We start from the raw sequence: 26,416 nt of genomic DNA, 5'->3' as shown, positions 1-26,416 counted from the left end.
AGTTTAAGCCGAGAGATGGCAGCTGGCCCAGGGTCACCCACCGAATGAGATGGCTCCCCACAGTCCTAGTGCCTCTATGCCATATAATCATTGTGAGCAGTTGGTGAAAGACACACTCGGTCTGCTAGTGCCCCCTAGACCTGCCTACAGTTATAGCTTTGGTCCATTAGGCCTTTTCCAGATGCAGGCTCATTGAGACAAATCCCCACAACTTCCTGTGCAGAGTTTGTGGTACCCTGTATCTCCAGCAGGAAATTGCCTTAAGAACAGCCTGCTGGGTCACTCCAGTGGCCCATATGCAGCAGCAGCAGCAGCAGCATCCTAGTTGGCCAGCCAGGTGCCTGCAAGAAACCGAGCAAGCAGAATTAAGAGCACAAGCACAGTCTCTTCCCCTGTGGTTTCCAGCAACTGGCATTCAGAAGCATTGCTGCAAGGCAAACATGGCATCTGTCCTGTGCATCAGGTAGAAAATGCAATGTTGTATCCTGCTAAATGGTGCCATTACAGTGGAACCTCAGTTTATGAACACCTCGGTTTATGAATTTTCGGTTTACGAACGCCACGGACCCATCTGGAACGGATTAATTCACTTTCCATTACTTTCAATGGGAAAGTTCGCTTCAGTTTATGAATGCTTCAGTTTATGAACAGACTTCCAGAACCAGTTACACCCATGCTTCGGGTTAAGTACGCTTCAGGTTGAGTATTCCGCGGACCCGTCTGGAATGGATTAATCCACTTTCCATTACTTTCAATGGGAAAGTTCGCTTCAGTTTATGAACGCTTCAGTTTAAGTACTCCGCGGACCCATCTGGAACAGATTAATCCACTTTCCATTACTATCAATGGGAAAGTTCGCTTCAGTTTATGAACGCTTCAGTTTATGAACAGACTTCCGGAACCAATTGTGTTCATAAACTGAGGTACCACTGTACTTTCAAGGGAGTCTGCTCTTGACTACCGGTAGGGGAGTGGTTGTTGCTTGGCACTTCCTCAAGAAGCCCCAGCAAGGGGAGAGAGCTGGCGGCATCCACACATCCCATTCCTGGGATGCACAGGATCCCTGACCATGCTGGCTGGGGTTGATGGGAGTCTTGAGTCCAAAAATAGCTGAAGGACCACAGGTGCCCCCCCAGGCTGGCACATAGGCTAGGGCTGTGCATGGCCCCTGTGATCTAGTTTGGGACCCAATCCAGTTTGCATAGATCTAGACCCTGGCTCGCCCCCCACAAGCCTGTCTTTGCTCCTAGATAAGGTTGGGGAACCTGTCTTCCTCCGATTGCTGTTGGATCACAAGTCCTAGAATCCCTGGTTTATGGGCATCTTCTGGTTGGAGTGGGTGGTACTGTGGGAGTCCCAACAGTGTCTAGAGGACATCAGGCTGCCCAACTCTGCCCTAGAACAGCTGGATAAACATAGCATGTCTCCCTCATAATATAGAAGTAGAATCTTCTAGTTGGAAAGGACCTTGGGCTCTTCCAGTCTAGCATTCCTTGGAGAACATCACCCCTTGACCCCAGCCAACATGGCCAACATGGGAGATGGAGTGCCACAACATCAGGAGGACCACAGCTTCCATGTCTCTAGTCTAAATTACCTAGCTATGCGGTGGAAATTTAGAATCTTGCATTGGTGCATTCGTACTGAAGATGGTGGCATTCCAACCTGGTTAAATCCCCCAACAATCCATGGGTCCAATGGCTTATCTGGATCTTAAAAGCACTTCAGGCTATTGAAAAGCCACCAGCCCAGTGTGTACCGAAGACCAATCCTCATCAGGGATAATGGGTCATAGAGTGGACCATTGAGGTCTTCTGCAAAGGAGTGTTTTGGCTCACAACCGCATTAGCGCTTCCTTGAGGCACTTTAGTATTTTTTATTTATTTAAAAACCTGCACCCTCAAAGAGTTCCCATGAAATGGGGTGGAGGTGGACTTCTGTTTTCCTCCAATCCCTCTGCCTTTGCCCTCCCTTGTAGACCCCCTCCTTCCTGGACACCAGCCCCAGCCTGTAGTAGCAGCGTCCTTGAGCTGCTTTGACAACAAGTTTGTTGACACCCCTGCCCTGCGCAGGGCGCAGCAGGACAGCTTGCCCAGGGGAACAGTGGAGCTTGCAAGCCGCTTGGCCAGCCTGCCTGTCGCCTGTCCGTTTCTGTGCCTGTCGCCACTCGTAACCTGTGATCTTGGCTGTTACTGTCCATGTCCCAGAATTTAGGGGCGGGAGGGGAGAGGGGAGATGCCAGGAGTGCAAACAGGGTTATGTTGCAATGCTCTCTGGCTTGTTTGCAGATTGAGCATCATGCAGTGGTGTCCTCTGACCTGCAATTTGGCAAATGGTTTTAGATCTGGGTCCCTAGAGAGAAGATTCTCCAAAGGATCCCACAGTGCAGGGATCGGCTGCATTTGAATGGGGTACCTAGGCCAAGTCTCCCCAAAATGGCTAAAGAGTGAGAGGCGAAAAGAGTCCTGTCAGCCCGCAGGGTTTGGAATAAACAGTCTGTGAGTGCACTTCCCCAGGGACTGCGGAGACTTAAGATATGTAGCTTATTTATGCATATGTACAACCTGAGCCCACAATGAAGGGGCTCACAGCATGAGCACCCCAAAAAGGCCCTGGTTCTCCCATAGCCACAGCCTTGGATTTAAGCAGAAATCAAGCATGTCTCCCTCTCGGGCTTCTGCCTGCAGTCTGCTCCTAGCTCACCTCACAACTCTCAACTCTTCTCCTAACTACCAGCCAGTTGAGGGAGACTGCACCAACTGTTTTCTGTCTGGCACACAGCCACTTCCTTTGTTACCCTAACAACCCATAAAGGGACCCCTGACCATTAGGTCCAGTCGTGACCACCTCTGGGGTTGCGGCGCTCATCTTGCTCTATTGGCTGAGGGAGCCGGCGTACAGCTTCCAGGTCATGTGGCCAGCCGCTTCTAGCAAACCAGAGCAGCACGCGGAAATGCCATTTACCTTACCGCCGGAGCGGTACCTATTTATCTACTTGCACTTTGACATGCTTTCGAACTGCTAGGTTGGCAGGAGCTGGGACCGAGAAACGGGAGCTCACCCCGTTGTGGGGATTCGAACCGCCGACCCATACGTAGGCCATTACCAAGACACTGGCCTAGCTATTCCAACAACCAAATCCTTGCTGGATCCAGGAATTACCGTATCTCCTCGAACCTAATGCTTACCTTTCTTTGACCAAATTAAGGTGCACATTAGATTCAATGGCACACTTAACACCCGCCAGCAAATACTTTTTTTGGTTTCAAAGTTCTGAAATTGAGGTGTGGGTTATATTCAATGGTGCTTTAGGCTCGAGTAAATACGGTAAAAGGGACTGCCATACAGCCTCACCCCTACCCACAACGCCCACCCCCACCCCCAAAAAATCTAAAGGTTCCTCCACATGATGACCTATTTATTTACTGAGCGTCATCCTCATTTGCTGACACAAAGCTTTTGTAGAGATCAGGTTATATCTGGTCTTTCTTGGGCATTTTTTCTGATTTGCTTTATTTGTTCTTTGCATTTATAACTCACCTTTTCCTCCAAAGACCTCAAGGTGGGATACGTGGTATTCCATCCCGTTGGTTAGGCTTAAGAGGAAGGGAGTTAGGTCCACCTGGTGAGCTTCCTGGCCTAGTGGAGATTTCAACTTAGTCCAGCATGCTAACAGCTACAACTCCCTACACATTGGTTTGCAGGGAGGTCATATGACAGTGAGAATCCATCCTGATTTCCTTGCAGGGTGATTATATGTCTTCTTGTCAATCCCTTCATTCAGCCTTATTCAGTGCATTTTCCCATCACTTTACTAGATGTCAAAAGCCCTTTAAAAAAAGTGGATTTATTGTGCTCGGGTGGCAGCACCCTTTAACCTGCTTTGATTGCACAGGCTCAAGGTTTTGTTCACATCACACAGTTAAAGCACAAACATCCCTCCAGAATCCTGGGAGTGGTAGTTTGCCGCTCGCAGAGCTACAATTTCAATAATGATAATAATATTTGCACCCCGCCCATCTTGACTGGGTTGCCTCAGCCACTCTGGGAGGCTTCCAACAAAAAAACTACAGCTCCCGGGATTATTTGGGAGAGGGCACACTTTATAAGTGGACCCAGGTGGCGCTGTGGGTTAAACCACTGAGCCTTGGGCTTGCTGATCAGAAGGTCAGCGGTTCGAATCCCTGTGACGGGGTGAGCTCCCGTTGCTTGGTCCCAGCTCCTGCCAACCTATCAGTTCGAAAGCACGTCAAAATGCAAGTAGATAAATAGGAACCGCTACAGCGGGAAGGTAAACAGCGTTTCCATGTGTTGCTCTGGTTTGCCAGAAGCGGCTTTGTCATGCTGGCCACATGACCTGGAAGCTGTACGCTGGCTCCCTCAGCCAATAATGTGAGATGAGCGCACAACCCCAGAGTCGGACACGACTGGACCTAATGGTCAGGGGTCCCTTTACCTTTACCTTTACACTTTATAAATGCATACTATAGTGTGTTTGCAGCCAGAATTTCCGTGTACTGTATGTGCTTTGAATCACACCTGCAAAAACACTGGACAGTCTGGAGGAAATGGTGCACAGAACAGATGGCCCCTAAGAAGGCAAGGAACAGAAGGAAAGGAAAGCATTGCTTATGTTGAGACTTGGGGTTTGCGGAAATTGGGGGGGAAGACAGTGAAAGAGAAGCAAGTGCACCAAATAAGAATAGCCAGTTTCTTCCCATGTCCTTCACAGCCATGTGATCTGAAGACAAGGCAATTTTGCTTTTTGGCTCTAGATTGGGGGAGGAAAATTGGACACAAGGGGCTGCCCTCTGTGGGGGATGCCTCCCTGACTTCAAGGAGTCTAACCATCGGTCCAGCCAGCTTAGTATTGTGCCTGTTCTCCATAAAGTCTCCATATATAGACAGAGGCTCTGAGATTTGCAAGCTCCTTTAGTACTCTTGGGTGCACGCATCCTGCCCTGTAGATTTTAATTCCTTTTACATATCCAGGCATTTCCTTACCACCTCTTTTCCTATCTTGAGCTGCAGCTCCCTCCTTGCATCGTTCATTCTGTTACCTCCAGGTTAGGCACTGCTTTCTTTTGCGATAAATCCACACTAAACACTGGTGAATTTTCAGGACTTTTTTCTTTAAAAAAAAAAAAAGCAAAGCCATGTAGAAATCCGGAGAACCAGATTTAAGATTAGGAAAATGAGAAACTGAAATCAACATATTCACCCCCCCCTTGTAAATAAGTGCTATTGGGCTCAACTGGGACTCAGTTCTGAGTAGGAATGCATAGATTTCCACAATTAATAAATTAGGTTATGAACAGGACACCCATCACAGGCTTGTTTTTGTTAGGATGCAGTTATGGTGGAAGCCTGATGGCAGGTCCCTTGTTGACAACATTTGCACATACTACTGTAGTGGACATCACATTCGTCATCTGTGGTCACTGAGCATGCTCAGTCCTCACTGGGCTGTTTTAGAGTCCCGCCACCAATTTAGTGGGTTCTTTCCCCAAAAAACAATTGTACCTCTGCAAAACTTAATGTGGGTCCCTAAACTCTGCTCTTATGCACAGGTTGTGCCATTTTTTGCTACAAGATCCATGCTCTGATAATAAGTTGGATATTAGCAGACCCTCCAAGTGTCCCTATTTTCCAGGGATGTCCCATATTTACAGAAGCTATCCCTGTTTCTGATTTGATACCAGAATGTCCCGCTTTTCCTTAGGGCGTCCCTATTTTCATCGGAGAAACGGAGGGTATGGAGTTATCTGACCCTGAGTCATCAGAATGCAGCCCTGTATAGGGAAGTTTTTAATGTTTAATGTTTTAATTTGTTTTTATATGTGTTGGAAGCTGCCCAGAGTGGCAACCCGGTCAGACGGGTGGGGTATAAATAGTTTTTTTTAAAAATATTCTTAATATGACGTCCCTATTTTCATCAGAAATGTTGGAGGGTATATATTAGTAGATGGGATGCACATTTCATTTTTAACCCCCCCTTGCTCCCAGGAGCTCAAGGGCATAAACAGGGCTTATCCCAATAATGGCGCCATATTCTGTCTCTCTCTTTGTGCATCTCCTGCGCTCTGACTGTGGCCCTTTCGCTTGTCCTCAGCTCAGAGAGGGCTGCTGGGAAGCAATGTTCCCAAGGCCGCTAGTCCTGGGCAGACTGCATGGAAAGGAAGGTGTGCTGCCTGGCGCCTTTGGGTCTGCACTTGGCCGACGCAGAGGAGCCAGGTCGGCTGGAGCCCAGCCAAATCCCGCTAGGGATGCAAGCAAAGTGGAGAAAGGGCAAACAAATTTGTCTCCTCTGGGCTCTGAGCAAACACGTTCAGCCAAGAGGGTGGCTTCTCGGCTCAAGGCAGACCCCTCTCTGCCTGGAAGGGGAGCGTCTGTCACTGAACTCAGAGCACCGAGGCTAGGGGGATATTTCCCCCCCCCAATTAACACACATGCAGATAGCACATCAGTTCTTGTCATTCTGCACAATAACAGCAAACTCATCCGTGTATGGATTTTTCTGTAGCTGAAAAACGGCAACAGGTGAATCTGTCATTTTCAAGTTTCCAGTCTTAAGTTCAGCTCCTTGTATTTTCACATCTCTTTGCAATTTTTCAAAGTTGTCTTGACAGTTCATCGAATTTATCCTAAACATAAGTATTTTAGTATGCAGTTTTGCCTAATATGCACATTTTGGCAAAGCAAACTTGCCTAATAGAATGGCTTTTTGTATATCATTTTTAGCAATATACATATGCCTGTTTGTACAATTTTTTCCCAGATATCTGCATTTTTATATACATGACTTGGCCTGGGAATGACATTACTCCTCATTCACTGGGTTTTGGACTGCAGTCTTAAATAAATGCTTAGTTTTCCCATTGAAATCAAATGGATTTATAAATGTTTAATTTTGGCTGGATTTTTTCTTCATTTCAAAGTCTTTCAGTCAACTGATATTCAAGGCTGTTTGCATTTAGCAGAAATTCCAGATCAAATATTAAAGCATAACACAACAACAACAACAACAACAACATTGTTACAAACTAGCCTGAATTAAATTCCATTGAAAGCTCATCAAAGTGCCCTAGATTTACATTTTCAAATCCTAAATGGAAGTTCCCGAATTGCTAGATGGAAGTATTTTTGCTTACGATTCTACTTTTCTAATATATTGATGTTACCCATATGGAGCTTTTCAGATTTGTGTTTTTAAATACATAAATGAAGTGCATTTGAAAATAATCCCATCACAGGCTCAAATCAGTTTATCTGTTTATCTTTGTGAACAATTTAACTAATTGCTCTAAGATGCAAGTTGGCTGATTTATTTTTTAAGAATGTTAAAATGTAGCTTCCAGAGCAACTATAATAGGGTTGTGTGTGTGTGTGTGTGTATTTATAAAAATATTACATATAAAACATAATGAATATGAGAAAACTTAAACACGATCAGCATATTGATAACACCAAAAATAAATTGGTAAATCAGGAGATGCCAATTAAACATACTGTATAGTTATATCTGGTAATTATTGCTTTAATAATTTACAAAGCCTAACTGAATAAATCGATTAATTCGATTTCTATGAGAGCTTCTTGAAAAATAATTTAATAAAGAATGCTTTGCTATTATTATTTTTGCTATTATTATTATTATTTTTATATCATTCTGAAATTGATGGAATTTGGGAGGTTTTGCAGTATTGATTAATGTGGCAAATAAATTCTAAATGCACCGATTCCATCTCCTAAGAGGTTTTTTTTTAAAAAGCACTAATTAAACAGCAGCAGCAACAGTTCTAATAGTACAATCCAATGCATGTCTTTGCAGAAATAGCTCCCTCTGAATTCTGTGTGTAAGTCAGTACAGCCTCAGTCAATAAAGGACATAGTTAATAAACAATTTGCAACAACCAGCACATTCAGAAATGGGACAGATATAAGTTGTGCCCATTGCAAATATATAATCAGATACATATTCGAGTTCATATAATAAATTAATGGTAGCCAAACTTGATCCACATTTTATCATTTACATCTTGTAATAGCTAAAGGTTGTATCCAACTAAGTTACACCCAGAGCAGAAGCACTGAAGTGAATTGACCCAAGTTAGACACATCCATTATTTTCAATAGGTCTAGGATGAATACTGGAAGGGACACAAATATTTTATTATAATTTAAATACTAATTCAGCCTTTGTATTCCATAAATAAAAGTATCTAATATCCCTTTCTTTTCTTTTTAAATCAATACATAAGAAAGGAATGTCATTCAGTTGCTTTCACTAACCTCCTGAGAACCTATACTTTTTAAAATCCAAAACCCAGAAACACCAGGCTGGAGAGGATTTGGATAGTGTATTTTAAACTAGCATATATCTGGCAGGCACAACTTATGCCAGGTTCCCATAGTTTGTATTGCTCTGCCTTAACCATTTTTAAAGATTTTAAAGATTTTATCCTTCTCTGGATGGAAGTGAGACTGGCAAGGAGTGCAAAAAGTATTCCAAATATATGGCGATTAGGAATTGAATTATCTGCATCTCAGCTATCCAGACGTATTCTGATAATGATTTTTAAAAGTAACAAATCTTATTCAGAAAAAAACACCCAGAAGTAATGGAAAATTTCATATAAAAAGATTCTGAGAATGAACATGGAACAACTTAAACTTATGATCAGCATATTTACAACAAAATAAATGAGTATTAATAAATATAATTGTGTGTTGTCTAAATAATGATTGCTTCAGCATTTTGTTCTGGGACCCAAATGAACTGAAAACCTCATTTATATAATTTACTAAATCTATAAAAGCTTGCCTGAGTTCAGCACAACTTGATTCATTTCTACTTCTACTATTATTTAGAAACTTGAAATAAAGAATAAAAATAACTACAACTACCTGCACTGATTTTTGTATGGATTAAAAAAGCAACTCAATAAATATTCAGTGACTGAAGTCAAATAAGTTCTAAAGACAATCTGTGGCATTGGTCTTGCAACAGAACTCAACAGAGTCATGACACTAAAATCAACAGTCAGAATTTAAGAACGCTGGACAAGATTTCAGAATGGGTTGTGCTGTACTGTATATGGTGACAATAATTAACAATATTATTAGCCAACTGAACCTGTAGTTGATTATCTGGAGTTGCAAATTAAGTGCATGCTTCTCTATATCTTTTTTTTTTTTTTGTTTAGTGCAAAAGAGAACAGCAAAGTTGCCCTCTACTTTCCACTATAAACAGTAAGTCTTATTTATTAAATTGTAAGTTGTATTTTCTTCAGTACCTCAAAAAGACACAGACATTGCAATTTTGGCAATCTGAAGATATATATAAATTTAACAAATGGAATGAGTAACATTAACTAGAATTCTTTAATCTGCTGACAAGTTTCAATTTATGAAGCAGGCATCAAGCTAACAGGACACATTTGCAGAGGTTGTCTGAATAAGAAGAGTTGAAAGGGAAATTTTCTACCCATTTAAAATTTGCACAGTCCTGGGATTCATATCTGACTTCTGAAATGTTGAGTGTTTGCAGATTTAGCATTTGAAATCCAGCTTTGATTAATACCTTAAAAAGAAAAAAGAAAAGCTTGCATGGGTGAATTCCAGTGCAGTAAATTACTGCCTTACTAAACCCAATATTTGCTTCTTTTAAAAATAAATAAAATAAAATTCATAATTGAGAATCTCTTGCAGATTTATTTCCCGTCACTATTTTTAGCTGTAGTGGTGGTAGTAGCAGCAGCAGAAGAAGAACCATAATTACAGTGGTACCTCGGTTTACAAACACATTTGGTTCCGGAAGTCTGTACTTAACCTGAAGTGTACTTAACCTGAAGCGAACTTTCCCATTGAAAGTAATGGAAAGTGAATTAATCCATTCCAGACAGGCCCGCGGAGTACTTAAACTGAAAATACTCAAACCGAGGCATACTTAAACCGAGGTATGACTGTATAACTATCATTATTTTCTTTTTGTAAACTGTACTGAGAATATGATTGAGGGGCACTATAAAACCAGCTATTAAAATATTAATAATTAATTGTTAGGAACACTGAGGAGGGGGAGTATAAAATATGAATATGATGCAAACAAATGCAAGCTGGGATAATTTGCTTGGGAATGTCCCCCTGCAAATTCTGTTTGGCGCACAGGGAGATCCTTGATATGTAACATAAATCCTATACATTTTAATTCTCATTCTGACTGGATTTGAAACAACAGATTATTTGATTTCCAGTCCCTATAAGTTATGAGGGCTTTGCAACCTTTGGAACATGGACAAACTCTGAAATGGTATGTGAACACACTATAGTTTTAAGTTTTTAATATAGCTTATTATTATTTTAATGTTTGCTGTTTTTAAAGATTTGCTCAGATTTTCCCATATTTGTTCAAAATTGCTGGGATTTCGATACTTCTAATTAAATAGCTTTTACAGTCATGTCTTGCACTTTCACTGTTCCTTTTTTCCTTCACTGGCAGCTAATTGATCATTTTCATTAACTAAAAAGGGGGGGTTGATTATTTATTTTAAACCCTTGTAATTCAAAATAGCAAACACATTATCTCCTTCGGTGGCACAAAATTATCCAGAAGTAAAGCTGCAGCAAATAATTTAAGAATGTCATTGTTCACTTCTTTCTTTAATTTCTGGGAATTCACAGCCCAATCGATAATTGTAGATGACTCTCAATGAATTAGATCCAACTTCACAATTGCACCGTAAACCGCAACAGATCTTAACTAGATTGACACCAGCTGCTAGTTCATTGAGCTGAAATCAATTTGCATTGAAATCTGTTAATGTGCATAGACTTCAGAAATCCGAATCTGAATTGTGTTCTTCATATGTCTGTTATGGGCTCTGCCGTAGAACTAGGTTTTAGTGATCAGTAATGTCTTCCATTCTAAGTATTCCCCAGGAACTCTGTTGTGGCGATTGCATTCCCGATTTGTTTCTTAAACCATTCTCCCCTTCTGTGAAACTTCCTCTGTTCGCAGACTGGAAGCCTGTTGCAAAACCTGGGGAAGTCATAGTGTATAAACATTTTCCTATTTTTGGCTTCCAGTTAAAAAAAAAATATTGAAGGGGGGGAAAACCCTACCACAAAATTACAGTAAATCAGTTGTAGAGCCTGGGGAAACCCCAGAAAGGATGGTAGATTAAAAGTTATGAAAGAATGTGTTAATCCTGTTGTTGTACATCAGACTTTATCCATTCAATTGCTGCACATGCTGGCGTAAATAAGGATGTGAAGTGTCATGGAGCAACCTCGAGTTACATCAGTTAGGAAATTTGGCCCCCTCTTCCTCTGTGTGTGTGGAATATGAGTTCCTGATAAAATGTGATAAGCCTATTGACCTGTTTGCTCAAGAGTTATCTCTTCCAAACGTGTTCTTTCTTGGAACACAGGTGATTGGCTGATTCCAATTTGAGGAGGGACTCTCCGGCATATAAAAGTAGCCCTCTTCTTTGCTTGGGAATAACACATTCTAGGCCTTTCAGAGAGAGAGATTGCGACAGCCTGAGGGCGGGAGAAAAAGAAAGAAAAGAAAACAGATTGAAAAGAAAGGGACTGGACCCATCGCAAGAAAGGAAGATGAAACTGCAACTAGTCTGCGTGGTCTTCATTCTTCTCAGCGCGGCCACCAGAAACACTTGTGCCTTCAAACTTCAGGTGAGAATCACGTTATAAATTACAAGGCGGAATTTGAGATGATCTTCCTAGTCAAGTTCATCCAATGGAACATAGGAAGCTGCTATAGGAAGTCATAGGACTTCATAGGAAGTCAGACTATTGAAACATCTGGCTAGGGAACATCTGCACTTGCTGGAAGTGTCTCTTCAAGGTTTTAGGCAGGACACATTCCCAGTCCAACTTGGACATGCCAAGGTTTGAACCTGAGACCATCTGCTTGCAAAGCAGATCTTCTGCCAATGATCTTTTGGTGTTGGCCGGTGTTGTATCATATAACTGAGCAAAGGCCCCCTCAACTAGGATGGATCAGTCTATTTGTGAACCTCATCACTTTCACATGTGTTCACTCATAAATCCGTTCCAGCCTGTTTCCATATATTATCATCATCTTATATTGTTGGGGTTGTTGTTGTTTTTAAAAAAACTTTCAAAATCTCTCTCTCTGTGTGTGTGTGGGGGGGTTGTTTTCAAAAGATATAAACTGTTGGCGTTTTAATATAAAAAAATTAGGAAATTTCACATCTCAGTATTATGTTTTGGATGCCTTTTCTCTTAAAATGTGTATTTCCAAGACTGGAGTTCTATGCACAGTTACCCCACTGAGCCTTACCTGAGTAGATATGGATAGAATTGTGCTGTAAAAGTATTTTACTTCACAGTAAACATTTCTTCCTGCACATAATTTAAAAATACACTTTGGAGTTCTTCTTTCGAGCCAAGAACTTTGAAATCTCACAGAAAGCTTCATTCTGATCCACATATTAGTCTAGCGGTATGACTCAAGTGGCATAGCTTCACAATTAATTGTCTTGAGTTGCGTTGGACTCCATGAACTTGCAAGCTGATGGAGCTATCCTTAGGCCAAGCAGGGATGCCAACTTGATTAAAATATTTTTTTTGGGGGGGGGGGGGAGGTAATCCCCACCCTGCATAATTGACCACAAGACATGGTACATGCACACCATTTGAATGGCAATGCCCGTCAGCTTTGGGGGGGGGGGTCCTCAAAAATATTTGGGGGAGGGCTGAAGGGACCTTGGCCCTTAGGAGTTGGCTCCTATGAGGCCAAGCATGGTGGCCACTTCGTGACAGATCTGGGGTGCCATGAAAGATAGCAAATTGTTACTTTGTTAGCATTGTCCAGTGCTATATTTTTCTAGAAAAAGAGGTGCCCAAATTCATTATGGGCACCTCCCTTGTTATCTTAGGATGGCAATGGTGTCCACCGGAGAGGTGCCGGAACTGAGTTCTAGTGAGTTCCTGCCCCGCAGAGCTACAATTCAGTGTTTTCGGGGAAGAGAGAGATTGATTGTTAACCCCCTCTGGGCACCGCAACTCTGGGACGGGGACAGGGACGGGGTCTCCTTACAACTCTCAGCTACTGCTATAGACTTCAGATCCCAGGTTTCTTAGAAGGAAGCCAGCACTGTTGAAGTGGTGTAGTGGTACTTTAGAGGCATGGTGTGAATCTGGCCATGGCTGAACATTGATACATGACATTGATACTGAGAGGAAGGCATTGGCCACTCTCAGAGCACCAAATGTCTTGGGCTGGCTTTGCTTGAAGATAGCCTCACTTGCCTCAGCTTTAGCAACTTATCTACAATAAACGGGGACAATAACTGGCTTTTGTGGGGTTTGGGCAAGGACTTCAGTTGTTCCTAGTCCTTGTTTTCTAAGATCAATCCCTGAACAATCACAGATCTCTGCTCCCCCTCTCCCCCCCCACCTTTGAGGAAAGCTTCCTTTTGTTTTGTATTTCGAAGGCTGCTCCACATTCTCTAAGCAGTCGTGCAGGAAGGTACTTTCAGACTGTGGACTTAATGGCCCCTCTCTTTAGATGGAAATGGATATTTAGGAATATAGGAAGCTGCCTTAAGCCGAGTCAGACCATTGGGTTCATCTATCTCAGTACTGTCCACATTGACCAGCAGTGGCTTCCTAGGGATTCAGATAAGGGTCTCTTCCAGCCTTGGCAACAAGAGGGGGAGAAAGATCAAAAGGAGAGGAGAGCTCCAGTGCTCATGATCAACTGTTGATCCAGCTCAGCTCTTCAGTTTCTTAGCTTTGACAAATCAGGGTCCTAAGAAATTGGATGCTTTTGCAGCTCCCGGTGAAGGAAATTCCACTGAAATGCCTTGAGTTGAATAAACAGTTGATTATCAGAAACATTATTTATCTTGGCTGCTTTTGGCTTCTCTCTCTCAGCCCTACCTGGAGACGCCAGGGATTGAATCTGAGACGTTCTGCCTGCAAAGCAGATGTTCTCCCACTGACCCACTGCCAAGAGAGAAGGGTTTTTATGAAATCTGATTCTAAACCAGGGTTTCCCAAACTTGGGTCTCCAGTTGTTTTCGGAGTACAAATCCCATCATCCCTGACCACTGGTCTTGCCAGCTAGGGTGATGGGAGTTGTAGTCCCCCCTCAAAAAACAGCTGGAGGCCCAAGTTTGGGAAACCCTGGTCTAAACTTTTCCAACTGTGCCACTGTGCTGAGGGAGGGTGAGGAACACAAGGAGAGAACCAGAGTTGAAAATGTGCCATGTCTCGCTCTCCCCCCCCCCCCGGTGAATTTTGGAAAGATTTCTCCCCTTCAGAAACAGAAGAGCCAAAACAAATCTCCTCCTTTCTTTCTCTTCACAGACAGATGTTGAGAAAGACCTCACGAGCTTGGATACGTACAAGACAGAGCCCAGGGCAAATACTGTTCAGGTGAGACCTATATCCAGTGGTGCTTGTACTACTCCAGTGAGAAGGCAAGGGGGCAGCATGGTGCAAGGAGAAATAGATGTCTCTCTTAGTACCACACTAAGATCCTTTGGTGTGCCAGGTTATATTCCTGAATCTTGATTTAGAGTCCTGCAGCCTCGAAGGAGAATGCAATTCTGGCTACTCCTGCCCTTCCTTTTGTCTCCATTCCCCACTTAAATCCCTTAAAAAACCAAAACCAAAAACCAAATGCCCATTCAGAAGAGAGCTTCTCTGTATAGGCTCAGAAGCATTCAGGTTGAGATACCTAGATTTTAAAAAATAAAATAAAATAAATTGTGGCAGTCCTACCTAATGACAGCCGATTAGGACCCTAAGAGTCTCTTTTGTTCTGGAGCATAGAAAGGTCCCTTCTACTAGATCAGAGCTGCCTGGCAGTGGCACAGCAGAGTGCCAGGATGGTCATTTTCTCGTGATCTTTTTTAATGAAAGATGCCAGTGGTTTGAACCAGGGACCTTCTGAGCTATGGCTCTTCTCTCAGGGCTTGTCCATACTTCCTCAATCCCACACCTAGAAAGCCTATCGGGTTTTCAGTTTCCCCCTCCGCTTTCCCTTTCCTGTAGCAACTCTTAATTCCACTTGTTTCAATTACACTATCAGTATTACTGATTTTTATTTATTTATACTCCCATGTTTTATATTATCTGTTGTTTCGTATCCGAGCCTAGTTGTAAGCCCCCTTTTAACTGCATTTGGGAAAAAGGAATATACAATCTGTACTGTACCTCTTTCCTTAATAAACAAAATCAGGCCAAGCCTCGCTCACAAACCTTGGCCCGAAAAATGCCCGTAGACCCTCTTCTGAGGTAAACATGAGTGACAATTAATTAATTAATTAATTAAATTAATTGCACTAGTGACTAGACCATACCCTCCGACCTTTCTCCGATGAAAACAGGGATGTCCCATTCCCTAATGATCATTTTACTATTTATAACCCCACACATCTGACTGGGTCGCCCCCAGCCACTCTGGGCAGCTTCCAACATATACAAAAACATAATAAAACATTTTTTTAAAAAAAAGGATTGCCTTCAGACAGCTCCGGAGTCGAATAACACCATACCCTCTGATATTTCTCTAATGAAAATAGGGACGTCCTAAGGAAAAGCGGGACACCCTGGGATCAAATCAGAAACCGGGACAGCTTCTCTAAATCAGGGACGTCCCTGGAAAATAGGGACACTTGGAGAGGCTGCTATAGGTCTTATTGGTTTTATGTGTTTATTATTATTTTACTTTGTTTGCACTTTGTATTCAAGCCTCACTGTGAGCCTCATTTTAAGCATATATGGGGAGGACAGACTGCAAAACGAATAAATTAATCTGTTAATGATGGGCTCTTTCTTCTCGCCACCACAGGCGTTGCTACGGAGAGCCAAGCGCTTCAACAGCCACTTCCCCACCTGCCGCTACTGCTGCAATTGCTGCAGAAACGAAGGATGTGGCCTGTGCTGTTGGGCCTGAGGGCCAAGGATGACTTTGGCACCGCCGGGCTGCTCCCCGTCTCAGCACCACACACACACCAGGCTCCCCAAACTTGCCCCCCACCCCGTACTGCTCCCTACCACCTTCAACAAATTTTCCCTTATTTATTAGTTTGGCACTGTTTTTTTTTTCGTTTGCTCGCTTTGTGCGCTCTCGTTTGTTACTGTTGGGAATTAAAGCGTTTTTACCTCATGACTGGCGGCATTTGTTTGTTTTTTACCTCACGGAGTGTCTGCAATTACTTTTTACCTCACAACTGCCATAGCACTTTGCTGGCAGGGGAAGGTGGGAGTTTTAGTCTCAAGCTGTTCTTCTTCTTCCTTATCTTCTACTGGCTGATGCAAGTAATCTACAACCGTGGCCTCCCTGGTGGGTAGCCATCCGTTTTTGCTTAACCATGAATAACTCCCCGTCTCCCAAGGATGGTTGTTACACTGTTGAACAGCTAAAACAGTCAGCAGGTCATTCCTAATGTTTAACCAAAATCCTCTTGTAAATTGAACCCCAGTGGCTGGGGTCCAGCCCTTCAGAGTTTAAAAAAATACACTTGCTCCATCACCTATGTAAAAGCCCTTCAAATATTTGGAGATGAGTATGGTATCGCCTCGTAATAATCCCTTCTCCAGTTTAAATGTTCATGAGTCTTTAAAGCTAAGGTTTGGTCTCCTCAATAAGGTTTTGGTCTCCAGTATTTCAGCTCAGGATGCCCATGTGATGAAGGCTGGCGTTAAACTAATGTGAGATTTCTGTGCGTTTGGATAAATTATACAACTGGATTCTGCACATTACCCCAATTGCAGTGGACTAGAAGTTTGAACTTATTGGGGGGGGGGGTTGCATACCCTCCAACATTTCTCCGATGAAAATAGGGACGTCCCATTCCATAATGAAAATTTTACTGGGTTGTCCCAGCAAAATAAAAAAATTCCTTCAGTAGCACCTTAAAGACCAACTAAGTTTTTATTTTGGTATAAGCTTTCGTGTGCATGCACACTTCCTCAGATATCTGCATACTCGCCAACATTTCTCCATTGAAAATAGGGGCATCCTAAGGAAAAGCGGGGCATTCCAGGATCGAATCAGAAACTGGGACAGTTTCTCTAAATCAGGGACATCCCTGGAAAACCTGGGGTTGTATGTGTAGTGCTGTCTTTCTGTATACCATAGTATTGCATGTGAAAATGTTTCAACACCTGTAAGGGGGTGGGCTTACAGGGAGCAGCCACCCCCCATCAAATCCAGCTCTTCCAATGGCTCAGACAGCAGCGGAAGGACAGGAAACAGGAAAGAGGAAGTGAGAGGAGCAGGCCGGGGCTCAGGCAGCATACAAGAGCCCTACCTGCAGCCTGTGATATCAGCGAGGAAGGAGAGGCCAGCAGAGAGTTCCAGCGGGGAAAGGGCAGAGGGGCGTCCTTTCAAATTCACCCCAGAACTGAGGCGATCAACGGCTCGCAAACGCCGGGGGGGGGGGGAGATTTGGGGTCCCCAAACTGCTCTGCTGGGGGAAGGAGCCGAAAAGCGCCATTGGGAGAATCTGATAGTACTGAGTAGACATGTTTTCATGAAGCTCTTGCCTTGTAAATAGCTTTCACAATAAAACCACAAAAGACAAGATGGTTTGGAATGTCATTGCTCGAGGGTAGCTAGCAACCTCCCTGACAACACCTTTAAAAGCTTCATAAATTTATGAATACAAGGAAAATGTAAGCATGAAAAACCAAAGTGGGCAAAAGGGGAATTTCATGCATAGAGGCCCAGAATAAGGTGTACTCAGACCAGTGGAGTTCCAGGCTTCCAAACCTAGGGTCCCCCTGGAAAAGGTGCACAGAAAGAAGACTGAAGTGTGGGGTTTCTGTGTGCTCCAAAGGTAACCATTTGGGAAAACTTTAAACACAAGGTGCTTCAGTCTCAAGAGAACGGTGTGCAACTTTTGTCATGTACTGTACATCGCCACTTCATGAAAAAAACCGTTTACCAAAACGTTCGCCCATGTGTACTTGCACAGAAAATAGCGGTTCTTGCTGAAAGGCAAGACATGGAGATCTGCACTGATTGTTGCAATGCATTCCTTGTTGTGGTGGTGATGGTTGTATAATTATAATATTGTATAATATTAGAAGGGGCGTGGGGGTGATTATAAGAAAGAGACCCTGAACTTCTGAATTTTCCACTACGCTACTACCAATGAGAGCAGTAGTTTTGGGAAAGTCCTGATGGTTGGGTCTAGAGGGGCCTGGAGGGGAACATTTGAAAGGAAACACAGTGCGCTGGAAGAAGTCTTCCGTTTAAAGCAGCCTCCTGCCGCTGCCAACCCCCACCCCCCGCTGAGAGATCTCCATGGCACCCTCCCTGCCACCCCATTCCCAAATTAATCACAGTAATAAAAGCCACAGATTTATGTTGAAAGTACAAAAATAGAGACATATACTTTGAAAGTCTTGACAGTAAAATCCACTGACACAATGGGCTCAGCACAGCAGGAAAGACCTCAGCCATAGAAAAAAAAGACAGGATTATACCGTGTTTCTCACATTTTAAGACACCGTCTTATAACTTTTTTCCCTCAAAAAAACACTGGGTGGCTTATTTTCAGGGAATGTCTTGTTTTTATTACGTCAGGAGCAGTGCCCCTCTTGCTCCCTGGCTCCCTGCGGGGCAGGATTCTTGACTGAAAGAAAAGGACGGGCAACAGCCACCACCAAACTCCGTGAGAGGGAGTCTGAGGGAAGGGAAGTGTGTGCGTCCCTGGCCCAGCCCTCTCTCCCCGGCCCTGGGATGTTCGTGAGGGAGGGAGGGAGGGAGCTCCTCCGAAGGGCTGCTCTCTCTCTCTCTCTCCTCCCAGGTGGGGACTCACTTAATAGCAATCTGCTACACTGGAGCTTCTTAAATTTAAACCAGTACAGTATAATGGAATCTATCTGTGTGATGCAGTACGTATAGCAAATAAGGATCTCTACCAGCCAGCCCAAGACTTAAGAGCGAAAGTTCCAACAATGTAGCACTTTGTAGCACTGATAGCAAAGAGGCTACCGGCTGATAAGAGATACTGTAGAAAACAAGGCAGTTGAGCAGCAATTAAAATGGTAAATGGTAGCAATTGTAGCAATTGAGCCAGCAGGAAAGCGGGGTGAGATAATCTGCTGGTCCTAACTGCTTCTCTTACCCACAAAATGTTAACTTTTAGCAGCTCCTAAACAGCGAGAAGCCACCGGCAGCGATCCCGGTACCAGTAAAAATCCTTAAAGGGGCAGCTCTACAGACAAGCAATAGAAAGAAAAAGAATCCTCACTTTTTAAAAGGTTTTTAAAAGGGGGGAAGGTGGGGGGAAGCGAGAGGTGGGCTCTGTGTGTGTGTGTGTGTGTGTGTGTGTGTGTGTGTGAGAGAGAGAGAGAGAGAGAGAGACACGCAGGGGAGAGAGAGAGAGAGAGAGAGAGACGCGCACACAGAGTCTCTCCCTAAAGGGGAAGGCAGCGTCTTCAATCGCCCCTCTTTTCTTCCTCCTGTTTCATCTCCTCCCCACCGCAAATGCCACTTTTCTCCTCTTCACTCACACAGCCTAGCTAAAAAAAAAAAAATCGAACGGGAGGGGAAATCACGAGTCTGCAGCAACCAGCAGCTATGGCTCTTCGGTGCATTTTTACAAGCTTTTAAAAGAAATACGTGTCTTTGGAGCGACAGCAAAATGGGGAGAGATTTTTAGGGGGGGGGAGTTTGCTGGCGGGAGGGGGGAAGGGTCTATCACTATGTCTTATTTTCGGGTTATGGCTTATATCGCACAATTGCTTAGAAATCCTGCTATGTCTTATATTATGCCTACGTCTTAAAAAAGGAGAAACACGGTAACAGCACAGCCTTCCAAACACCCTTCAGCCGGCTGTCTTGGAGGGGTTCAGTGCCAACAGCTATCCCTCTCGCAGCAAGAAATCCCAGGGGTGAGGATCAATAATACTTCCTCACAGAAAGGAGCCTCGGGGGGTAAGGTCATAAATATTCCCCCTCATGTACTGGGAACTGGGGTTCTACACCCAAGAACATATCCCTGGACACACACAAAAAGAGCAGGAAGTCCTGAGAGTTAATACTAGTATTTTGTTCTCCCTGGAGCAGGGAGTCCCAAGGGTTTATACTAACAATACTCCCCCAGGGAATTGTAGGAGGTAACCGTTGCATGGAGGGAGCCCCAGAAGGTTTATTTGGGCATACGAATTTGACACCACCCCCACGGCTCTCCTACCCGATCACCCCCATTGGTCTAGCTAGCATTACTTCTAGTTATTATACAAGCACTTGTTAAATAGAAAAAAAAGGAAAAGGAAAGCATTTGGGCAAAAGTTCTCTCCTCCCTTGGGTTGGGTCAGACATTGGAGTAGATCTGGTCGGTTCCAGAGGTGGGCTGCCAGTTGCCCAGGTTCCCATAAAGTCCAGTCAGCTCACCGGCTGATACATTTTCATAATCTTCAACCACCGCCATGGATTCGTAGGCCTTGGTGCTCAGATCCTAAAAAGAAAAAAGAGAAAGAAAGAGTTTCAGTCCATTTGAAGTACATGGCTTCCCTTAAAGAAGCCTGGGAACTGTGGTTTACCCTTCTCACGGGGCTACAATTCCCAGCACCCGTAACAAACTACCTGATATGAACATAACCCAGACCCTTAGATCGCCTTCAGAGGCCCTTCTCCAGTTCCCCCATCTGAGGCAGGGGCGTCGCAATAGGGGGGCAGGGGGGCAGGTCGCCCCGGGCTCCGCTCTGCGGGGGGCAGCACGGCGCCCCCTCACTACTGTGGCGGCGGCGCGACCGCCATCGCGGAGGCCTCAATCTTTCTGGCCTTGCCCCTCGCTTCTTCCTGGTGGGGTGGAGGCAAGGGGTGGGCCAGACAGCAGCGTCAGCGGCGGCCACTGACGCCCCTCACCGCTCCGCCTCCGCCTGAGTAGGAAGAAGACGAAGCGCGCGGCAAGCTGATCCATAGCGCAATTTGTCTTCTTCCTATTCAGGCAGAGGCGGAGCGGCGAGGTGCGTCAGCAGAGAGTGGGTTGCCAGTGGTGGAGTGGAGCTATGGAGTGGGTTGCCAGCGGTGGTGCTCCAGCGCCCGGATCCAAGGATCCAGGCACTGGAGCACTGCCCCCCCCCGGCAACCTGCTCCGTAGTGCGACGTGTGCGTTGTGTGTCGTGACGTGTGACGCATGCGTGCAATGGACGCCCCCCCCCCGAGAGGTGCCTTCTGGTTTGCTGCCCCGGGCAGCCAGAAGGCTAGTGACGCCGCTGATCTGAAGGAGGCTCGGAGAGCGGTGACAAGAGGGGCCTTTTTAATTGTGGCTCCCCATTTGTGGAATCTGCTTCCCCCAGTGAGGGCCACCCGGTTCCTTTGTTGACATATGTTTTGGCATCTGGTAAAAACTTATTTCCCCGCCTCCCTGTCCAGGCTTTCGATAGACTTAAGATGGGTGCTGTTTTGTTACTAGTGTGTTGCCCGAGCTTCCTGTGGTAGGGTTGTTTTGATCTGTTTTGATGGTATGATGGTCTCAAATTAATAATAATAATAATAATAATAATAATAATAATAATAATAATACAATTGCTTTGGAGAAGCTGTATATTGTCATTGGCAGACCTACATTTGGGGGGCTGAACTGCCATGGGGGCCCCTTCGCAACCAGCAACAAGGTCTGGGTAACCCCTATTATCATCATCAGTGGGGTTGTTCCACATCAGATCACCACACCTTTACAACATCTGCGCTACTGACTCTCAGACTTCGGGATTGTTGAAATATATACAACAAGTCATCTCCTTTAACAAGATAGCTCAGTTGGTAGAGCATGAGACTCTTAATCTCAGGGTTGTGGGTTTGAACCCCACATCAGTCACTGCAGAGGGTCAAACTAGCCCCCCTCCAACTCTAAAAGTAAGGTAAAGGTAAAGGACCCCTGGACAGTTAAGTCCAGTCAATGGCGACTATGGGGTTGCGACACTCATCTCACTTTGAGGCTGAGGCCACATCATGTGGCCAGCATGACTAAACAGCTTCTGGCACAATGGAACACCGTGAGGGAAACCAGAGTGCATGGAAATGCCGTTTACCTTCCCACCAGAGCGGTACGTATTTATCTACCTGCACTGGCGTGCTTTCGAACTGCTAAGTTGGCAGGAGCTGGGACAGAGCAATGGGAGCTCACCCCGTGTTGGGCATTCGAACTGCCAACCTTCCAATTGGCAAGCCCAAGAGGCTCAGTGGTTAAGACCACAGCGCCACCTGCTTCCCTAACTCTACAGTTCTATGATTCTATGAAAAAAAATTATCAATTTGAGTCATGAAACTCATATGGGGTCTCATAGTTTTTAAGCAATGTGGACAAAAGCAGCTTCTGGGGCTCCTCCAGGATTAGGAGCCCAAAGCTTAAGTTTCATTGTAGAATTATAGAATTGGAAGGGACCCTGAGGATCATTTCGCCCAATGCCCTGCAATGAAGGAATATGCAGCTGTCCCATACAGGGAGCGAACCGGCAACCTTGGCATTATCAGCACCACGCTCTAACCAACTGAGCTATCAGGACTGAGCTAGTTTCACAGTAGATCCATCCCTGAGTATTGTATTGCCCTGAGCCTTCCCCTACATTGTCAGCAGCTGGGCTCCCTCCTCCCTTCGACTTGCTGTACATGTTGAACTGCTCCTCTTTCTTCTTGGACCTGGAGGGCTTCTCTACTTTGAGCGACGTCTTCTGCTCCCCATTTTCATCCGTGACATACAGCGTAGGGTCCTCCTGGTCCTCGTCTTCCTCTTGCTTCTGCCCCTTTTTTCTAGTGGCAAAAAAGGGAGGGGGGAAGAAAGCTGTGACGCTGTAAGTGGGGTGTAGAAATAAGGTTGTCAACTGAAAGCGGTGGGAGAATCTCGCACCGTTCATGGAAGATTGATGCAGGTGAAGCTTCCCCAGCCATGGGGATCAACTGCTCATGTCTGCAGATCAGGCTTCTCTGAAAGGCGCAGGAGCGTCAGCCCGTAAAAAAAGTTGGCAACCCTCCATAGTAATGCAGATGGGGAGAGGGTGGGGGAAGAGGGTACATAAGCCGGTTTTTGCTAAATAATGAAAGCCAGTGTCTACTTGCTAACAGTGCTGTGGATGAATCCAGCTGCTCACCTGCTCTTCATCACCTTGTAGATCACCGTTCCCAGCAGGGAGAAGAAGAGAAGGCCCCCAACAGCACCCCCAGAGGCCATAAGCAGGAGGGTGGTGTCCCCTGCAAAAAGAGACAGTGAAACCTGGCAGCTGTCCTTTGCAAAAAGGTCGGCCTCATGCAGATGAGATGCAAGGTCCCTTTTAGCAGTCAGCTGACTGGCAGAAATCCAGGTGGTACCTTCTCCATGACAGCACCACCTGTTGGATGCTAAGCCTGCCAGAAAGGTCAGTATCAGCCCCTAGTATCCTTGGCCATCAGCCAAGCCCCTGGTGGTGCCTGCCCTCGGTCCTCCATCCCTTTTTGGTCCAGAATTCCAAAACGTGCCTGATGGCTAAATCAAGCCATCCTCCTAATTTCCCACGATTCCTCTGGCTTACCACCACTCTGAGGCATAGTGGGGAATAAAACGAGTGTCCAGAGGAGCAGTTCAACATGTACAGCAAGTCGAAGGGAGGAGGACGCCCCATCATCTCAGGTATTGGCACTCGATGGAAGGAGGATTCAGCTTGTGCCGTAGAACCCCCTACTGCCCACCTATAATCCTGAAACGCCCACTAGTGGGCAGTAGGGACCAGGTTGACCACCTCTGGTCTAGACCTAGAGCACAGAGCACCGCCATTTCAGAAGTGCAGGGGTTGGGTGAGGGTGGGGAAAGGTCTGGATCTCGACCATGGCATGGGGAAAGGGTTTTTATAACCCTCCTCTGATATGGATTGTTCCCCACACCCCCAGGTCCTGTGTCTCCCGTTTAGTAAATCAAACAGCTAGGAAGCAAAGGCCCAAACCCGTCACATGTAACGGTAGTTCAGCCCTTACATGTAGTGAATCTACTTAATTTGCACATCTTGAAACCATGTACTGTAACCCTTCCAAAATTCACACTCTTCTGACTTTTGCAATGTAGTACAGTCAAACTTCATTCTGTGTCCACGTCCGCTTCAGTGAACGTCTGCGGCAAGCCTGGAAGTACCGAAACAGGTTACTTCTGGGTTCGTCGCTCGTGCATGCGCAGAAGTGCTAAATCGCACTTCGCGCATGTGCAGATGCGGCGCTTCAATGTGCGTCATTTTCGGGTTGTGCGGGGTCTCCGGAATGGATCCCCGCCGTAACCTGAGGTTCCACTGTACTCCAAACAAATAATGTGAGTAAAACTGCATATACTAGTTAAGAGGGGGAAATGCACTGTATGAGTGGAATTTGCTTTAAAAAATGTGCACATTGGGAGAGATTCATACTACTTCACATTGACGTATCCTCATACCAACTTTTTTTTATATAATTGAGAAGTGATGTGGAGAACTGAATATTGGAAAAATAAGAAACTGAGAGAAACCAAAAGTGACAGATTTGTCCCCATGTCTCATAGAGATAATTTGTTTTGCATGCAGAAGATCCCAGGCTCAGCCGGCATCTCCATATAGTGCTGAGAGCTGCTGCCAGTCAGAGCTGACAATACTGAGCCAGATGGACCAATGGTCTCACTTGCTTTAAGACCATGCTGAAAGGAGAGCCATAGAAAATCTCAGGAACAACCCAGACATTATAATTAAAGAGGCAGACAAGGGTGGAGCTGTCGTCATCATGAACAAAACTGATTACATCCAAGAGGCCCGCAGACAACTTTCCAATACTGCCTTTTACATGAAATTGGACTCAGACCCCACACAAGCATACAAAAAAGAACTGAACAAGATTATTAAGGAGCTACCCCTACACATCCAAGAACAGATCCTCCCAAACACACCAGCAGAACCTCGGCCAGGAACTTTCTATCTTCTACCCAAAATACACAAACCAGGAAACCCAGGACGCCCCATCATCTCAGGTATTGGCACCATTACAGTGGGTGTTTCCGGCTATATGGACTCTGTTCTGAAACCATATGCTATCAGTGCTCCCAGCTACGTACGTGACACCACAGATTTTCTGAGGAAAATACAATATTTGAACAATCTTCCTAACAATACTATACTAGCCACTATGGATGTGGAATCTCTATATACCAACATCCCTCACAATGATGGTTTACAAGCCATAAGGAACACCATTTCAGATAAAACCACAGCGGACTTTGCTACCAAACTCTGCCACTTTGTCCTTACCCACAACCACTTCAAATTTGGTGATGACCTGTTCCTCCAGATCAGCGGCACAGCCATGGGCACCCGCATGGCCCCACAGTATGCCAACATCTTCATGGCAGATTTAGAACAACGTTTCCTTAACTCCTACCCACTCAAACCTCTCCTGTACCTGCGATACATTGATGATATTTTTATTATCTGGACACATGGACAACAGACCCTGGAAACCTTCCACCAGACATTCAATGACTTTCACCCCACCATCAACCTAACAATGAACCAATCTATGCAAGAAATACATTTTTTGGACACTACTATAAAAATACAGGATGGACGTATAGACACCACCTTATACAGAAAACCAACTGACCGACAAACATATCTACATGCTTCTAGCTACCATCCCAAACATACCAAACAATCCATCGTATACAGCCAGGCCTTACGTTACAACCGCATCTGTTCCAACTCTACAGACAGAGAATCTCACCTAAGAGATCTACAGCAAACCTTTTTAGAACTAAAATATCCACCTGATGAAGTTAAACAACAGATCAACAGAGCCAGACAGATACCTAGAGAGAACCTGCTGCAAGACAGACCCAAAAAAGAAAATAACAGAACACCACTAGTCATCACATACAGCTCCCAAGCTAAAACAGTACAACGCATCATCAGAGATCTACAGCCTCTCCTGGACAATGACCGCTCCCTTTCTCAAGCTCTGGGAGGAAGACCTTTCATTGCCTACAGACAGCCACCCAATCTTAAACAACTCCTCACCCACAATAATACAACCACCAGACTTAACATGGACACTGGTACCAGAGCCTGCAATAAACCCAGATGCCAACTTTGCTGCCACATACACCCAGACAACACCATTACTGGCCCCAACAACATCCAACATACCATCTCAGGACTATTTAATTGCTCATCCTCTAACATTGTGTATGCCATCAAATGCCAACAGTGCCCTTCAGCTCTCTATATTGGACAAACAGGCCAAACCCTACGCCAAAGGATAAATGGACATAAATCTGACATCAGGAACCAGAAGACAGAAAAACCAGTAGGAGAACACTTCAATCTCCCAGGACATTCTATACAAGATCTCAAAGTAGCTGTCTTACTACAAAAGAATTTCAGAAATAGACTGGAAAGAGAAGTTGCTGAATTGCAA

The 26,416-nt window shown here is 44.8% G+C and overlaps 2 protein-coding genes across 3 annotated transcripts in view; one reads left to right on the top strand and one right to left on the bottom strand.

Moving 5' to 3' along the window:
- The first annotated feature begins 11,495 nt into the window (after positions 1-11,495).
- On the top strand, positions 11,496-15,992 carry HAMP (hepcidin antimicrobial peptide). The gene is made up of 3 exons (XM_035120728.2): positions 11,496-11,697; positions 14,362-14,430; positions 15,851-15,992. The coding sequence occupies exons 1-3, from the start codon at positions 11,620-11,622 to the stop codon at positions 15,953-15,955; spliced, it is 252 nt and encodes an 83-aa protein (XP_034976619.1). The 5' UTR covers positions 11,496-11,619; the 3' UTR covers positions 15,956-15,992.
- Positions 15,993-19,822: 3,830 nt separating this feature from the next.
- LOC118087695 (myelin-associated glycoprotein) overlaps positions 19,823-26,416 on the bottom strand; it is a 34,337-nt gene continuing 27,743 nt past the window's right edge. For both annotated transcript variants that reach the window (XM_035120615.2, XM_035120614.2), the window contains exons 7-9: positions 23,110-23,209; positions 22,588-22,771; positions 19,823-20,474 (exon numbers count right to left, since the gene is read on the bottom strand). In XM_035120615.2, coding sequence (XP_034976506.1) covers positions 20,331-20,474; positions 22,588-22,771; positions 23,110-23,209 — 428 coding nt within the window. In that variant the 3' untranslated portion in view covers positions 19,823-20,330. The remainder of the gene's footprint in view (positions 20,475-22,587; positions 22,772-23,109; positions 23,210-26,416) is intronic.

This window comes from Zootoca vivipara, chromosome 6, assembly GCF_963506605.1.
Source record: "Zootoca vivipara chromosome 6, rZooViv1.1, whole genome shotgun sequence".
Taxonomy (NCBI): domain Eukaryota; kingdom Metazoa; phylum Chordata; class Lepidosauria; order Squamata; family Lacertidae; genus Zootoca; species Zootoca vivipara.
The sequence above is the reverse complement of the archived record's forward strand: the minus strand, read 5'-3'. Positions and strand labels throughout refer to the sequence as shown.